Source organism: Brienomyrus brachyistius, chromosome 6, assembly GCF_023856365.1.
Source record: "Brienomyrus brachyistius isolate T26 chromosome 6, BBRACH_0.4, whole genome shotgun sequence".
NCBI classification, from domain to species: Eukaryota; Metazoa; Chordata; class Actinopteri; order Osteoglossiformes; family Mormyridae; genus Brienomyrus; species Brienomyrus brachyistius.
The window spans coordinates 3,907,383-3,926,078 of NC_064538.1; the positions used below are offsets into that span (position 1 = coordinate 3,907,383).

An 18,696-nucleotide genomic window follows, 5' to 3' on the forward strand; every position below is an offset into this window, starting at 1 on the left:
CACTGGCCAGTGTGATTTCGAAACGTATCCATTACAGCCACTTAGCTCTGTGCCACATTGTAAAGCTACACTACCATTTATTTATTTCATCGCTCTTAAAATGCCAGGGTTTGATGTGCAGAGATGTTAGTTTAATGATTTATCATCACTTACCACGTGAATTGTAGGTTCCGTTCGGTAACTATCATTGTTTGGTCTGAGCAAACAATTAGACAAAGCTTCTGAAAATGGGTAAAAAAGAATCCTAAAATGACCCACTGCAGAAGGTTGTCCAATACTAGCCAATACTGGGCACTGCGGGCAGACGGTTCTTCATACATGCCCAGCGCTCCTAGCAAGGGAACCATGCGACATGGAAACAAGAGGCTGTTATATGAGACGGGCTAGACGTGCCAGGCACAAACCCAGTGTGTCCCTCCAAGATGACGCCTGTTTTGGGAACTGGAGGACGTTTTCTGAACGTAATGAAGTACCTTGTGGGCTCTGGCCACCCGCTCAGGTGAGCGTCTCTGCCATTTGTCACAATTTTATCCTCTAATTCAACTTTTGATGCGTAAAACGAGCTTTAACATAATTGCAAAGTGTCTCCAGCTGTTAGCTGTCCATGGATTTTAAAAGGCTTTCAGATGTTAAACTTGGAGTGATGTAACCTTCAGTATTATATATTTCTTTAAATAGTACTCGTAATTATGTGATGTGTGCCTGTAGACGGTGAGTGACAGCATTTTACATGACAGTAAAGTGCTATGGATGATTGCATCATTTATCTCACTGTGATTATTATCTTGTGGGTATAAACTGGTAATTCCTGACTGCCATCTTAGCCATTTTCTGGAATAATCTCTTGCTATTGCATCCAAATATGAAACCAGCGAGCCTCACTGAGCAGCCTGATCTTGTTGAGTCAGGCATGCTCTACTCTCCAGTAGGCTTATCCACTGGTCTTTTACTCACCATGTGATTTAATGAGAGGGCTTCACCAAAACAGGATATACTAAACCTACACACCAGCTTGGCTTCTGAAAGATTTTAGAAACCAGTAGAACGTTTTTGTTTTTTGAATAAATTTCAGTTTAGTATGGTCAATTTCTCTGTTTGTGTTTTAAATAGGACTTCGTAATGTTTTATGGTCACCAGCAATAATAAAAAAAGAAAATCGTACAATGTACTCAAATGTTATACATTAGAAAACTGCATCATTGTGAAAAATTGTCAGCTGACCTGTCAGCTGTGGTTGAGCCGAGTCCTGCTTACTAAAAAACCTGGCAAACGCCTAAATTAAACAGGCAAAAGTCGAAAGCCACTGTTCTCCACACAGACGGCTACACTGTGCTCAGGCATCAGCTGAGTAACTGTAAAGTAACTGAGGGATTTCATATCTACACCTTATACTGGACAGATTGAACGACTAAACCCAGTCAACGTCTTTCTTGCTTCTAATAGTATTTCCTGTCCTTACTTCCCCTTGCTAAATTCCCATGGCAACCTCACTGAAAGAGCTTCTGTCATTGTCTACTGGTCTGTTACATCACACAGGAATGGGTGGATGCAAAACCAGTCAGGCTGAGGAGTAGGAGTGGGAGGGAGTGTGTGATGTCATCGGGTACATGGGGCGGGTGTGAATTATGAATGAAAAGAGAAGCAGAGGCTGCTGTAGATCAGAGAAGCCGTCATTCCTTCTTCACGCTTGGCGTCTCGTCCGTCATGCTGGAGATACATTCGCAGCTCCAGCTCAGAAGGTAGAGCAGTCTCACACACGCGCCCATGCAGGGACACGCACCATCGAACGACGCGGCTGATTCATTCGGCTGGTGACGGGTCCTGAACTGCGTCAACCTCTATGACACTTTCTCTCCAGAATTAGGAACAAACTGTCATTGAAACTTCAGTATGTTCTGTGCTTTCTCTGCTCTCCTGTTTGGTAGGGCACACGTAACTTCTCTCGCCGTTATATGCAGACATGATCGAACACTGAGCTTCAATGATCGCTCTTTTTAAAAATTTGTTTCCACTTTTCTGTCGTTCATAGTCACGTGTCGGCCTGATCTTCTGTATTTACACTGCTGACACCCCGCTCTGTGCGGCCTGTGTGTGTGTGTACGTCTAGTGAGAGTGTCATTTTGTCGTATCTTTGTGTCAATGCTCCTTTTGAGTGTTTAGATCTCAGTGTGTAATTGCAGGTTGCTGACAACACGTCAGAATGACTCAGATGTGCCTTGATATATATCTCATAATGTTTCTGTTACAGTGGCTAAATAATGTATAGATATACTGGAGGAACCTGACAAAAGGCTGCAAAAGTCCAGAAACAATCTAATAAATTAAAGCAATACGAGTATAAACATTGTATCCTAAAAAAAAAAAATCACAAAAGATATCGGTTAGGGAATCAAAGAATATCACAATGGTTTGAAACAAGGTTCCTTAAAGTCTTAAAATGTCTCTGGATGGGTTTTCAGTAGTTAAGGCAATGCATGGGCTAGTAGGTATTAAATTCTAAGATCCATTAGGTAATCATTCCTATATAACCATAATATTAGTTGTTATAATATCATTTATATAATTTATTCTGCGTTTCTCATGTTTCTTACATATGTTCCGTTCTGGTCCTATATCTGTACTTTTCCCTTTATTGTTGCCAATATCCAGGCCTCCGAAATGATAGATACACATCAGAGAAATGCCTCGAAATAGCAGCTGCATCCACCGCCGATTCGTGTGAAATGTGGACCTTCCTAAAGGCATCATTACACTGAACAGCTTCCCCAACCCTGTCCATCTTATAATGTTCATTCTGTGCTGCTGCCCGGGACTAACGAAATACCTGTTTGCACCTGGCGTCTGTAAGAGACGGCTACTTGGGAATAACGCACCTTCCGGAAGGTCTTATTCTGTGCATCTTCCTCTGCGAATCTCCGTTTTTTTAAGTTAATGTGGGAAAGGCGGGAAACTGGTAGTAGAACCTGGGTGGAACGACCTGAAGAGGTGAGGCACACCGACACACACACACACAGACACACACACCGACACACACACACACACCGACACACACACCGACACACACACCGACACACACACCAACACACGCACACCTACACACACACACCGACACACACAGACACCGACACACACACGACACACACACACATACCAACACACACACCGACACACACACACACACGACACACACACAGACACACACACACACACACACACCGACACACACAGACACACACACCGACACACACACACACACACCGACACACACACACACAGACACACACACACACACACCGACACACACAGACACACACACACACACACGACACACACACACGACACACACACACACCAACACACACACACCGACACACACACACACACACACACCGACACACACACACACGCACAAACACACACAAGCATGCACACAAACACACACACGCATGCACACACCGACACACACACAAACACGCACACACACATACACACACACACAAATACACAAACGCACACACGCACACACAAACACACACACGCACGTACACATGCACACACACACAAACACGCACACAAAGACACGCACACACATGCACTCAAGCACATGTCAGATAAAAATATTTTATGGGGACCGCTCATTCATTTCTATGGGAAAAATGCTAACGCTAACTATGACAACCTTAACCCCTACCCAGTCCTAACCATAACCATAAGTTACCAAGGGTGGGACCTTTAAGTTGCTTGGGATAAAGGTGACAGCAGCACACTGCTGAAAGTATGGATGCTATAGGATGCAAATGGTATGAATGGCCTGTGCAGCCTGTGCTGCCTGTGTAGCCTGTGCAGCCTGTGCTGCTTGTGCTGCCTGTGCTGCTGTCCGTGCTGTAGATGTGTGAGAGATTGACAGATAGAGAATGAGTGCTTTTTTTCTTCTTTTCAAATGTCTGAATTTTAACTGGTAAGTGAATTTGAGGGATTTTAAACCGATAAAGGCTTTAAATTATAATAATTTTAATTTATAATTTTAAGAGGAAACAAAAGAGTGGTTATGATAGAAATATGGTTTTACGTCTCTAGCATGCCACCCAACTAGATGGTGGTATGGCGAGTCGGTGTCATGTGACAACAGCTGCTTCCTGCTCACAGAGAGCCCTGACGTGAGCAGCGCATCCTGTCAGTTTGCGGTTTCTCCACCCCTGGCACGAATAAGTCCACTTACTGGCAGACGCTGACAGTAGAGTGTCACTGACGACCCGTCAGATGCAGTGCGTGGCTCTTACATAATACCCAAACAATCTGTGTGTGTTAAGATGAGGGCGTCACGTTTGGTACCGATTCCAGCGAAACGGCCAGTGTGCCGGTCTGCCAGGTATGTCGCTTACGCGTGCAGTGATAACAAAAGACTTAATGAATGAAAAATGAGGCTGTGAATAGCAGCTGGGTGATAATGGTCTCCTCACTGCCACAGTGCTGCCGGCCTGCTTCATGGAGTCAGAAAGTCAGCCGTTTAAAGAGAAAGCCCTCGAGTTCTCCTTTTTAGAGGAAATGCAAAAGAGATGCTGATTCCTCTTGTCTAATATATTGTAGTGGGCTGTACTGTAAGACACTGGGCAATAGCCCAGTCCATCCATCCATCCATCCATCCATCCATCCATCCATCCATCCATCCCATAATGCCTTAGCCAATACAGGGCCACAGTACCGTGAGCAGAATAAACGTGTTGGTGGTCATTTGTGGCTCAGTAGGTTAGGAATGATTGGAAGGTCACTGGGTGAAAGGTCATGGTGAGGTCACTGATCCGCCATTAGGCCCCAGAGCAAGAGTAAGGCCCTCAACATTCAGCTCAAGGGCCACTGCACACTGGCTGACTCCTTGCTGTAGGAACCCCCCACCCCCCCAAAAAAAAAACCCCTTACAAACCTATCTGTGTGTCTCATGGAGAGAACTCGATGGGGGTCGGCAAAAAAAGTATTTCCCCGTGAGGATGAGTGAAGTGTCTCTATTGCATATTGGAAACACACTTTATGTTCCTGTAGTTTTTTTCCGGTTCCTGCTTCCAGTTATAGTCTGGTTTTTATTACACTGCGGACGGTCGCTTAGGGCACGTCGCTTTTCTGCTCAGAACTGCCCTTCCTCTGAAGCACTTTTGAATTTCCACAAAGGTTAAAGCCCTTGAAGTGGAGCACCGCTGACTCAGCCTCCACACTCGAGGCTGACGTAGTAGGCAGCTGTGAGTCTCTTATCGGTGATCCACCAAACCCACAGCACATATGAAAGTAGGGGAATGTATAGAGGGTTACGGATGGGGTACCAGCTTGTCTTTAGTCCAAGGTCGATGTGGTCTATCCTGCGTTGACTGGGTGTACAGGCACATGGGTGGCTGTCTGGTTGGAAGACATCACCGGACAAAGGCTAGTAGAAGTCACTAAAGGCTCACTCTCTCTCCCAAAGGGTCATGCGGCCAGATGACGCTAACATCGTGGGAAATGTCCATGGAGGGACCATCCTGAAGATGATTGAGGAAGCGGGGGGCATCATTAGCACACGGCACTGCAACACCCAGCCAGGGGTAAGCGATCGTTACTCTGGGAAGGAGCACACTGCCCACGTGCAGCCAATCCCACGAGGCACCAGTCAACAAGAAATCAACAGTCATGTCAGGTTTCAGTTATTTGGAAAAACCACAGAGCGCATGACAGTGTGAATCCATGTTTAGTCTGTCTCTGTGGGTAGGACACGCAGTTATGTTTGAAGAGAGTCATTATGAATGCCGACCTCTGGATGATGCACCTTGTCTTATGCTTTGTGCTTCTCTGAATGACCCTGAATTACCGTGACACGTATCTGTGGGGACCGTTCAGAGGTGCCGTTCCACACACCATCGTGGCCACCTTTTACACCTCTTGCCTTCTTGTTAGCTTTAACGAGTCTGGCCGTTCTCCTTTCACCCTAACAGGGTGTTTTTGGTAACTGGGCTGGATGCTTTTGGTTTATTGCATCAACTTCTGTAAACTCTAGACACTGCAATTTGTGAAAATCCCAGGAAGGTCCAGAATGACCATGTCTGGCACCAACAGTCACGACAAGTTCAAAATAGCTTAATTCATGCATCTTAGCAATTCGAAGCAATACTTAGCCCAGTGTTTCCCAGTCCGGTCCCTGAGTATAAAGAGTCGGTCCATGTTTTTGCTCCCTCCCAGCTGAAGTTCAGCCAAAAGTTATTGATAGTTAAAAAGATCAGTTGTCCAGTGCTAAGGGCTGAGAAGCCATTTAGGATGCATGTCACATTCATTTGCATACAATACAAATTATGCACTTGCAAATGAATAACATTTCATTTATAAGAATATTTTACAAAGACCTATGTCATCCTCCTATGCTAGCGAACACTTAGGTATTGGAGAATAGCCATTTCTGGTTTAAAATGCAATTTGCAGTCTGCAAAATGAAATTACGACTAACCGCAAAACAACGTGTTTGCAAAGATAAATATGAAAAACACTGCAAGCGTGATCATAGGTTAAAATGCTCAATTAAAACGTCTAAAAGTTTAATTAATTGAACTGAATACCTATAGAGCAGCGTTTCCCACTCCAGCCCTAGGGGACCCACAGCCAGTCCACATTTTTGCTCCCTCCTAGCTCCTGGGAGCAAAAACATGGACTGTCTGTGGGTCCCCTAGGACTGGATCAGGAAACGCTGCTGTAGAGTACTTACTCCGTATTGATTCAGTATCTTATCCAGTGCTTAAAGTGCTAACTGTATAGAAGGATACATGCTCTTTTAGTGGTTTAAAAGTTTTCACTCAACTATTAAATAAACAAATAAATGCAACATGAATGATTAATAAGCAGGGTTAGATTTGTCAGGACTAACGGAGCTACCTGTGGCGACAGGACCGCTGCGTGGCTGCCCTGGCCCGGGTGGAGCGCACCGACTTCCTGTACCCCATGTTCATCGGAGAGGTGGCGCACGTCAGCGCTGAGATCTCCTACACCTCCAAGCACTCGGTGGAGGTGCAGGTCAACGTGCTGGCGGAGAACATCCTGACCGGTGAGTAGGGCCGAGTATTTGCCACATCACTGCCATCTGCCGTGGGACAGGACACTGGAGGGGGGGGGGCAGCGAGTGGCTTAGCGATTAAACTCATGGACAGTTTAAGACCCGGCGGGGTCCTCACTTTACTGTCCTAAAAGTACTTACCCCGAGTTCCCCCATGAGAAACTTATAAGTACCCAGAAATATAAGTATCTCACGTCTTAGCCGAGGTCTGGTTCTCGCAGGACAGTAATCGCAAGACTGTTTTCAGCAGGTTGTTAGAAAAAAAATACCAGTTGACAATTTCATCCATGAATTTGTGTTGTGCCTTTCTGAGGCTAAACCAGTTGAGAACCACTCATTTATGGTATATTCAGCACTATATAAAGATCCAACACTAGGTGGCATACTTATATAGTGGGATGTTGATAGGTTTTGGGGGTTTGGTCCATAAAATGTTTTTTTTTTCCTGTTATTTAAACAGGTTAAATTCCCTGACATTAAAAGTACGTTTTTTGGTCCTTGTAGTATTAAAGAAAGACAGGCATGGAGTTATATTATGTAAAAATATCCACCATTGAGAATCCGGACCAGGGACAGCAGGAACCCCTAGCTCCCACTGGCTGGCAGCCCAGTCCATTATGGAATTATTTGCTACCCACTGAGTGACCCATATGAGCCTTTGGACACCAGAGTTCTCCATTCTTATTGTTTAATATCACAAATTGTTTTACTTTAACATTTAGCTGCCTGCTGGAAAATCACTGCCAGTCACTGCGAAAAATAGAGTTTAGGGATGCCTTTTAAGATTACAATGCATGGAATAAAATTTTTGCATACAGACGTACTGTCATTCTGTAAAATGACCACCAGATGGAGCTAGCGCGAAGGGAAAGTTTGCTAATTAACAGGCGCCCATAAATCCGTGCCCACTGCCGCGAATGAGCGGCCGAGTACCAAACGTCGAAACCTTCGTTATTGTCACAGATCCGAAACGGGAGTGATGGCCGCTGATCTTGGCTGCGTCTGAATATGAAATTTTTAGAATGGTGCTTGACAACTGTTTTGACTGGGCGATCATCATTCCTGCTATATTGCTGGGTGCAGATATGATTATTCCCTAATGAACATGCATCCCAAATCCAAACTAGCTGAGCAGGTATGTCTAGTGCAGGGAGCTGGCATCCTGGGCTGGTAGTAGAGAATCTCTCTCCTCTGGTCAGCCATGGCACAGGTGCTGTTAAATGATGTCCATTTTTTGCTGATTTAAGGATATTTCCCAGTGTACCTTGGTGTTCAGGAAAACCAAGGCATTGTCGTAAAGAGGCGTGTTTACTGCAGAGTGACAGAGTGCAGATTAAAAGCCTCAAACTCTTCCCCCCCCAGTGGAGGGCCTGTCACATGGGCCTCACACCCCCGTGCGTATGGTGTTCAGGCACACTGAGGTCAGCAGCCGACTCTGGAGGTCCGACCTCACCCACACCTCCGCCAGCTTTCCCCCGTGGGTGTCCCATCAGCCGCCCGGAAGATCATTATGGGATGAAGAAAAAAAAAAAAAAAGGAAAATGGATATAAAGAGCAGAACGAGCGAAAGAGAAGCGACGGAAGTATCCCTCGGAGCCTGTTGCCACGGGAACCATCTCTTTTTCCGTGGTAGAGGCTGGGCTGCTGGTGCGGGGGCTGAGCGGATAAATGAGTAACCCGGCGGTAAGCTTCCGAGATGTTGGGGGGGAGGGGGGGCCAGCCTTCTGTTGCCATGGAGCGACATGCGCCACCCCCCCCCCCCCCCACACACACCCACCCAGCACCCACTTCCCAACCCCCACAAAGTTCATCAAGTTTATTTGAAATTTAATAAAAACCATGTGGTTGCTGTTACGAGGTTTGACAGCTACAAGGACGCGTATGGCGTCTGCTGGGAGGAGTCGGGCTTGGATGTGCACACAACTGTCACAGCCCAAGGCAACCCGCCTATACACTTAAAAACAGGACAAGCACTAACACATGTCATTCCTATAGATACCTTTTATCTCACCTTGTCGTGGAGCCGCTTCTCTCGGCCAGGGTCGTGGTACCATTTTATTTATACGCTTATTTATACCCACAAGGAATGCAGAAGGGGAAAATAGATTTTATTTTTTTTGTCCATTGACGGTTCCGTGCTGCTTGCACAGAGTGACTATATATTCTGGTTCTCCACCACATACTCCCAGTTTGTCTAATGAGCACCAGCGTTCGCAAGAAGCATTCTCGTGGACAAATGGACGTTACCAGTGTATAATGCACGAGTACCTGTTTGAGTGGTACTCCGGATTATCAGTGAAAAATCATAGTGAATTTCCATAGCTGTAGTACCAGCAGTGGGGTCTTCATTTGCAGCTCCTGAGCTCAGACAGGAGGCCAAACTATCATTAGGCGCGACTGTACGGGAGCAGCTAAGCGTGCACAGCTGGCAGAGTGCGTGCACTGGGGGGGTGTGTGTAAGGACGGGGTTCCCTCTGGGCTTGTGATTTGTGTACCATCACATCCTGTCTGTGGGCCAGGAGCTCCTTCCACTGGATGTGGTCCAGGCTTTGTTAGAAAGTGGAGCAGTGGACCAAACACGCCCTGGCACAGACACTACTTTCACAAGGTTAGTGCCCCCACCCCCTCCCCACTCGATTGTGACTCCACGCTGCCCCCTTTTCAATGTGACATCACTCGTATGACTGACAAGAGCTGTGAAGTAGGCATAGGTGGAAGGGGAGAGGCGATCATTCGACATTTCAGCCTCAATGGTTGTGATCTGTCGCATGCTGAGGGGGAGGATCGAAGCTGGACCCCCGTCTTTGTGAGATGAGCAGCTGTATCCCCCCCCGCGTCACATGTGGGCACGACGGAGACATCGACAGCACCTGCGTGTGGGCAGGCCGCTCACCCAGCCAAGACCGGGCGCTGTCACCCTAAGAACACTCATTACGGGTCGGAGACAGCGAGCTTTGTGATGCTGACAGTAAGTGCCATGCTAAGCTGTGTGAGGCCGGCCATTTCAGCGTTAACAGCATCCATAATTGAGATAATGATGGTGAGGCAGAGCAGTCGTAGTAGCAGCTGGTCTGGATCTTTTATTTAGCTAACCGGGGAAGCAGAAGAACACTGTGTTGTGTGTGAAGGAAGATCATGACTCCCATGGATTTCAGCAGGGGGCTTTTGGACCTAAAGTTATTTTTTTAGTTTCAGGGTGTCTCCTGTGATGATGTAATAATGTCATGATGTCATAATGTGTAATAGTAGCTGGTCTCGGTCTTTCATTTAGGGAAGCAGAAGAACACTGTGTTATGTATGAAGGAAGACCACGACTTGCGCAGTTTTCCGCAGGGGGTTTTTGGACCCTTATGGAAAGTTATTTTTTTTGTTTAAGGACATTTCTTGCGATGATGTCACAATGTTTCGATTTCATAATGCGTAGGAGCAGGCCAATCACACAAGCTGCTGCCAGTCCCATAGTACAGAGTGAGCATTTCTCTAAAGGCCCATGTTGAGTCTGGACCTTCAATTTCCTTCATTCTCTTAATGTTCTCTTGTGCGTTTTTCATGCTTTCATGCGTGTGAGCTGCATCTAATCCACGCCATGCTGCCCCACTCAGCCGCTTCACGGTACCTGTGTGCTGGGAGCAGGCATTATTTGCTGCTGTCATGCTGGTTTAGTAGCTCTGCACCCAAATGGGATCTTCTGTCATCTGTGTCGTGGATGTTGACCAATTCCAGAGCTTCAGCCCAGTGTTTGGATGGTCTGGCTACGAAATAGTTCATTCTCCTTGTATAACTCTGCTGTCATCTGCACACACACAGACAGACACACACAGACCCCATGTCCCCAGACAAAGGTCATTATGAATAAAACAATCTGTCACTGTGCTTCATCTTATTACTGGTGACAGGGGCAGAGTTGTTATGTAACAGTAGTCTGTTCATCGTAATATTGCATCCTTAAGGTAGAATGATAATTAACTAAAAGTTAATTAGGGCCGCTCTCGTGTGATGTCTGGGTAGACTTCACATGCGACATGCTTCTGAGCAGAGGTCACACAGGACCCCAGCTGATTGGACAGGGTGGAGCCAAGGGCAGTCACATGCCCCCCATCCCACACAGTCAGGTCGCATCTCATCATCAGAGCCTCCATCATGTTCCACTGGGGGGGGGGGGGGGGGGAGTGCAGGAGGTGTGCTGACAGGCCCAGGGCAGGAAGGCTGCAACATGCAGGAAGCAGGGGGAGGGAATGGTGCAGGGTGCTCGGCGTTCACAATGCAGAGTGCATCTCTGGTACATGCACAAGTATCGCTGCGACCTCCGATCAACCGTACTTCTAAACTCAGGTTTCTCCCTTAAAATTTCACATTACATTTACATTTACTTTTACATTTGCCTTTTTTTCCAAAGCTACAGCACCTTGCAAGCAAATGGCCATCGAGGAGTCACCTAGGCGTAAGTGCAGCTAGGCTGAACTTCCAGTGTTCCAGTTATTGACCAGTTACTAGTGCAAGCGGTATTGAAGCAAGAGATGCACTACGTCTTCCGAAGAAAGCAAACAAAGAACGTAACAAGGCAACTGTTCAAACCGGCAAAGAAAGTAAAACGATGTGAGCGTTCAGAGAACGTAGAGCGGTATAGGCTAGTAGAGGTGTTCCTGGAACAGATGGGTCTTGAGGTGTTTCTTGAAGGTGGAGAGGGAGTCTGGTGACTGGATGTGGTTCAGTAGCTCATTCCACCACTGGGGAACCACAAACGAGAAATGTTTGTAATGAGACGTCTCATTACAAGACGTCTCAAGGAGCTCCAACCGGATGATGGCCCACTGTCCGTTTCCTGCATGTTCGGCTTCTCGAGAACTGCAGTACTCCTGAGAACTCGGATTACCCCTAAGCTCTGCTTTCTGCTCGTGTCTGTAGAAGAGACCACTGTTTGGACCCTGTAAAGTCTGGCCTTTCACAGATATCCATACAAACCAACAGTCCATGACAGAAACAAGCGATTGAGCCATATTTCTATTACTTTGCTTTTCTTTTTCTAATTGCTCTGCTTTTCTTTATAACAAATTGAATATGAATATGTCAAGTACTTTTGGAGAACTGTAAATGCTGATTTATCATTGTCGGGGTCACGGGGACCCTGGAGCTTATCCCAGGCAGCACAGAGAGCAGGGTACACTGTATGGGCAATTTGGAGACAATTGAAGAGCTGATTTCCAAAACTCAGTCCATCTCTTGTTGTTTTTGAGATGCGACCGTCAGTGACCTTAAGTCAAGCTGCCTCATCATACGTTACAGCATCAGGAACTGAAACTCACTCAGTCCTCATCTAATCCAATACAGAGCTTCTATTAGATTTCTAAAACTCACTAAATCCATAGAAATTGGCAGTCTTATCTCAAAAACAAATACAAATTGTCTGAGCAAGTTTTGGAAATTACCTCTTCAATAAGCCTAACTGCATTTCTTTGGTCTGTAAATGCTATTTTATAATTGTAGAACACTACATTGTCATGCTATAATAATAATTCAACAGATCCATTTTTTTCTTGTATAACATAGAGTATTCAGTGAAAAATAACATTAAATGCTTTATAGAACAGGCAACGGGCCCATTAGACATAACTAAACAAAATTGTAAAAAGAAATATGTAGACATAGTCTGTTTTGTGTTGGAGTATCAGTGTATTAACAGATGTGGAAGCCAGGGGTCTGTGAACTGACTTATACACAACTGTGCAAAGACAACAGACAAAATGCAGTATCTGTAGATTTTATTATGATATGAAACATTTGTGAAAAGTGGTTATTAACCCGCTAGTGCCATATTTTCTGGTTGATGCTGTTGTCTCATGTATTTGGTGTTATTATCTAATGCTTTAGTGTCCTTATTTTTATTTTTATAAATTATTGTGACTGGGGGGCCGCCTATAAATTTTGGATTGCTTTGAAGAATGTCATCTCTAAGTGGTGCTGACCCCCCGAATCTGCCAGAGTATCCGTGCCCCTCCCACGCCCCTGTGTTACTGCACTGGCATACCATACCATGCCAAATTCCCTGCATACACATATGTACTTGGCCATAATAATACTAATTGTGATCCTGATATTGAATAACACATTACCTTATTGTGATGTACAAATCACACATCCTCAGTTGAAGGACTGGAATGTGCACACCAAGGGAGTCACGTGACATGGGGTTTTGTTAATTAGTTCCACCTGTCTTCGTTCTTGGTGCTTTAGGGGTTAGATGCTCACACTGTAATTCCCCACCTGAGGTTCATTTCTTGCTATGATTGAAGGGATTCTCACAAGTGGTACATTAACTCCCCATACAAAATTCAGGTACAAGAACTTACCGATTACTCAGGGCTAAAAGCTGAAACCAAACATTGCCTTAAATAAAGTTTTTGGGAACATGGGACTGGTGGAACTAATCAACATGGAAATCACGATCACATGACCTCTCCTCGTGCTATAGCCACGCCCTCTGCCATTCTGCCTCCCAAGAACAAACCCGGGACACAATGAATTATGGGTTTGTTCTTGTTTGGTGAGGACGTAACGCACACATCCTTGGTGTTTGGGGTGGGGGGGCAAGATTTATACCGTCCGCGGTATTTCTGTTCTTGGGTATTGGAGCTGGTCTTCGGCAGTGGAAGACGACGTAAAGCGGGTACATGAGAACACAAGTACGGTCAAGTCTGCATATCGAAAAACACCCAGGGTGTCATTTCTTGAAAATGAGAAAAATACGACTGCAACTTTTGTGACGGATACTGCAATCTTAAGCTGTATGAACACGACCGTTTAGGTCCTGCACGTCAAATGTAGGGTGTGGCACGCTGAAGCGAACGATGGGTTGAGTTTTTATGCTGGAGATATTGCTTCAACTTCTGTGGGTATCGTCATGACTCACCCTGCTTGGTAATGATTGGCATTTCTCATGCTATAGGGTGAAAGACTGCCCCACATGATAATTGTATGCCTGCATGCATAATCATCCTGATACATATTTGTTTACGTCTGTGCAGGAGCCTTCATGCATTCATATTAGAGCTGCCATCTGGTCCGATTTAACTGCATTTATACCAGCTGGCATGTTCATCTGAGTTGGACCTTTTCTGTTCGATACTTTAACTGATTCCTAGCTAAGAAGGTGAACCTTTCCGTGGTCCAATTCAGCTCCTGTGTTAATCTCTAGTAACTGACCTAATAACTAGGTAGAGCTCACTGGCCGGGGACACAGACGTGTCCACAAATCGTATGGCTGGATCCGACGGGCTCCCAAGAGTCCAATAGATAACGCTTGATGGCTAAAACGATTTAAACGCTGCCCTGAATGTAAACGTCTGTGATTCTCGCAGGCGGTGGGGAAAAAGGAGATTCTAGCGGGGCAGAAGTAAGAAGAGGGTCTGGGGGGGGGGGGGGGGGGTAACGGGTGGAGGAGACTGCAGGGCAGAGTCAGGGTCCATGCGATGGCGCCCAGAAGCTCTTAGCTAAAAGGAAATAGCATGAGGCTGTTCCAGAGAGCACAGCCGCAGGGCGTAGCGTGAAGGTGGACCCAGAACAACGGTCACATGTAGCTGCATATCTGAGAGATGCTTACAGGCCAGGCTCTCTGTGGACTGTGATAATGAAGGGGTGGTAGGTCTCAGGGCAGGGGGGGGGGGGCGGGTCAGCGTACAGGCTGGAGTGGTGGCAGGAGGGGTCGTGGATATGCTAATCAGGTGAGGATTGCTGGTTTTGCCGGTGCCAGGAATGCCAGGTTTCCCCCTGAATAGTTCGAGCAAAACGCAGAGCTGTATAAATGGATGAAATAGTACCTATACAAAATATGAGTAATTTAAATAAAGAAATAATCACTATGCCCCGTGATAGACTGGTATCCTATCTAGGGGATGAATTTCCCAAAAGCTCCCTTAGCGACTTACTTAGTTGGATCCATTCAGTTGCATGGTTCCAACTATGTAAGTTGCTACATAGTTAGCAGCTATGCCTCTGGGAAACGTGCCCCAAGGTCTCCTCCGCCTCTTGTCTGTGTTCCCTGAGTTAGGCTATAAGGTTACCCTGTTACCCTAAACTGAATAAATACTAATTCATAAAGATTGATAGTAATTAATCAAGAGCTTTCATTTGCTGTGGCAATTGGTCTTACTGATTGTACTTGACAAGACACATCGATACCTGTTTTCTTTTGAATATTCCAGTGCAACTGTTGGTGCATTTTGAACCACAGGAATGTTAAAGCCATTTCCCCCGTCCTTTGTTCATGGAGTTGTCTTAAGATTTTGCCAGTAGTTGATTTTTAGGTATTCGGTCTTTGCCACATGAGTACACGTAAATACACTGAACCGTGGGTGAATATTTTTGGAGGATTTTCTGCAGGAACTGTGGAGAGAAACTGTTTGTTGTCGCAGTAGAATTCTCATGCTGTTGGCATGGCAACGGGCCTGTCATGCTGCTTTATCTGGGTGCAAAATGCAAGCGCTATTCCCAAAAGCGGTTTATCGAAATCACTCTCCTTTGCCATGGCCCCTGTGTGTTCTGTACCTCATGATTTGCATTGTTTAAAGTGTAGCTACTGGACGGGGCAACAAAAACAAGCATTAAACTGGGAAGTGATGGAGAGATGCAGGCTGCTGGAGCGCCTTCAAATGACAGCCACATTCTAGTTGCTACCAAGTTACATGCGAAAAACAACCAAACACTTGACCTTTCATCAACGTATCGGCACTAAATTTGCGAGTCTGTCTATGCAGTCAGCTTAGAGCTTAGATTGAGGCGCACTCCTGCCTTAATGGCAAAATCAGGCTACCTTGTCTGACACAGATTGCTCACCACAATCCATTTTAAATGCCAGTTTTTACAATGGAGATGCTGCCAAGACTTGTGATACTGGGGAACTTTAACACATCCATCCATCCACGTCTCTGTCTTTGAGTGAGCACTGAGCCGATCACTGGAAGCATAGGGTGCAGGGCAGGGGACACCCTGGATGGGGAGCCAGTCCATTGTATGGCACACACACGCACTCTGGGGAATATGGACATGGCTAATCTCATGTTTCTGCCTGCTGCTGTGCTTCATGTCCTTAGAACAACCTGTTTTATTATGCATAATGAAGCAGAATAATTACTTAATAATAATAATACATAATAAACCCCACACTGGAGTGATTCAGACTGTGCAGGAATAAACCCCACACTGGGGTGATTCTGACTCTTCAGGGACAAACCCCACACTACAATGATTCTGACTCTTCAGGAACAAATCCCACACTGAAATGAGTAGGACTGTGCAGGAATAAACCCCACACTGGGATGGATCTGACTCTTCAGGAACAAACCCAACACTGGGATGATTCTGATTCTTCAGGAACAAACTCCACACTGGAATGATTCAGACTCTTCAGGAACAAACCCCACACTGGGATGATTCTGACTCTTCAGGAACAAACCCCACACTGGAATGAGTAGGACTGTGCAGGAATAAACCCCACACTGGGATGATTCTGACTCTTCGGGAACAAACTGCACACTGGAATGATTTTGACTCTTCAGGAACAAACCCCACACTGGAATGTTTCAGACTGTGCAGGAATAAACCCCACACTGGGATGATTCTGACTCTTCAGGAACAAACCCCACACTGGGATGATTCTGACTCTTCAGGAACAAACCCCACACTGGAATGATTCAGACTCTTCAGGAACAAACCCCACACTGGGATGATTCTGACTCTTCAGGAATAAACCCCACACTGGGATGATTCTGACTCCTCAGGAACAAACCCCACACTGGGATGATTCTGACTCCTCAGGAACAAACCCCACACTGGGATGATTCTGACTCTTCAGGAATAAACCCCACACTGGGATGGTTCTGTCTCGTCAGGAACAAACCCCACACTGGGATGATTCTGACTCTTCAGGAACAAACCCCACACTGGGATGATTCTGACTCCTCAGGAACAAACCCCACACTGGGATGATTCTGACTCTTCAGGAATAAACCCCACACTGGGATGGTTCTGTCTCGTCAGGAACAAACCCCACACTGGGATGATTCTGACTCTTCAGGAACAAACCCCACACTGGGATGGTTCTGACTCTTCAGGAACAAACCTCACACTGGGATGATTAGAATTCAAGTCTCTGTCATGATTGCATGTGTTTGGATGTTCCTTGTGCCATCCGGGATGAGATGTTTATAGTCTACACACACACTCAGATTCACACATTAAGGGCAATTTAGAGGCGCTAGCTGAGTTTAGACTGAGGACGGAAACCGGAGAACCTGTAGGAAACCTTTACACCACAGAGAAAATATACAAACTCCGTAGGGAACCCAGGAAGTGCCCACTGAGCCACCATACTGCCCTTCATCATCATAATCATCATCATCATCATCATCATCCTTTGTATTGTTGCTGGTCTTATTATTGAAAAGTGTAATCCTTCAACAATGTTCAAATTGTACTTAAAATCCTTGCATTAGCTTGATAATTTTGTGTATTGCTTAGATACAGTTTCAAACTTTCAGGATTGAGCAGGTCGAAATATCTAAATGTCATATGTGTCAAATATACACAGTTTTCCTTCTCTTACATTTGGTTACCATCCACTTTGGCTGTCTTTCTAAATATAATATGCTCTTTACAGGTAAAAAAAGGAAATCTGAATTCCGAAATTAGTAGGTCTGCCAGGACATGTACTCAGAATAGACCACAGATCAAAGATTTATGGGCGATCGCATTTAATCCTGGAATTATTTTGGTTTCTTAATTCAAGTCTATAAGATGTCTTGTCAAATTAATGTCACACTGATTTTGTTTTTTGCTGTTGATTCCCAGGGGCTAAAAAGGTAACAAACAAGGCCACCCTTTGGTACGTCCCATTCTCCCTTCAAAACGTGGACAAGATCATCGAAGTCCCCCCCATTGAGGTAGGCAGGCCCTTTTTACCTGGGTAAAATCCTGGACGGTGCTGTTCAAAATGATTAGTCTCTACTTGCAGAGCCGATGTTTCTGTCAGGAGCGACCTGTACAAGGAGCAGCTTCTCTCACTAATACTCTTGGATATTTCACTGAATCAATTCACCCCAAATACCCACTCTGAGGCACAGCAGGTGGCCTTATGTTGAACCTGACCTTTCAATAAATATTCTTTTATATGATGTTACTTGAATTTGGCTGGAATTTTCACAGTTCACCATGACCCTACGCTGGATAAATTGCATGAAAGATGGATGGATGGATGGATGGATGGATGTTACTTAGCTTATGCTTTTATCCAAAGCAGTATTATTCAGGGTCAGCCCAGCTGACAGTTATCTCAAAGTTGGCAGAGAACGTTTTTACGTGTAGCGTTACGGTAACATTCCCTCCATTTTAACAAACGTTCTGTCGACATCGACACGAGAGCATTATCATTTGATCATCCTTTTAATGCAATTCTTGAAAATGATTGTTTGATGATAAAATACTATTTAATAAAAGTGTTATATGCAAGCACACCAAACAGCCCTAAACCCATGATCTTTGATCCGCAAAGCACTACTGTTCCCTGCTGCCCTACCATTTTTAATCTTAATTACAGGGATAGTTGTAGTAGTGGGATGACATTCTGGGAACATCAAGAAAAC

General features: G+C 45.4%; 1 protein-coding gene across 4 annotated transcripts in view; it reads left to right on the forward strand.

Annotated features, from left to right (window-relative positions):
- acot7 (acyl-CoA thioesterase 7) overlaps positions 1-18,696 on the forward strand; it is a 76,116-nt gene that overhangs the window by 9,085 nt on the left and 48,335 nt on the right. For 2 of the 4 annotated variants that reach the window (XM_049017218.1, XM_049017221.1), the window contains exons 1-4: positions 1,617-1,739; positions 5,453-5,570; positions 6,898-7,054; positions 17,906-17,997. In XM_049017218.1, coding sequence (XP_048873175.1) covers positions 1,630-1,739; positions 5,453-5,570; positions 6,898-7,054; positions 17,906-17,997 — 477 coding nt within the window. In that variant the 5' untranslated portion in view covers positions 1,617-1,629. Of the gene's footprint in view, positions 1-1,616; positions 1,740-5,452; positions 5,571-6,897; positions 7,055-17,905; positions 17,998-18,696 lie in introns of those variants that run through there. The other 2 variants (XM_049017222.1, XM_049017219.1) reach the window with 1 other exon arrangement.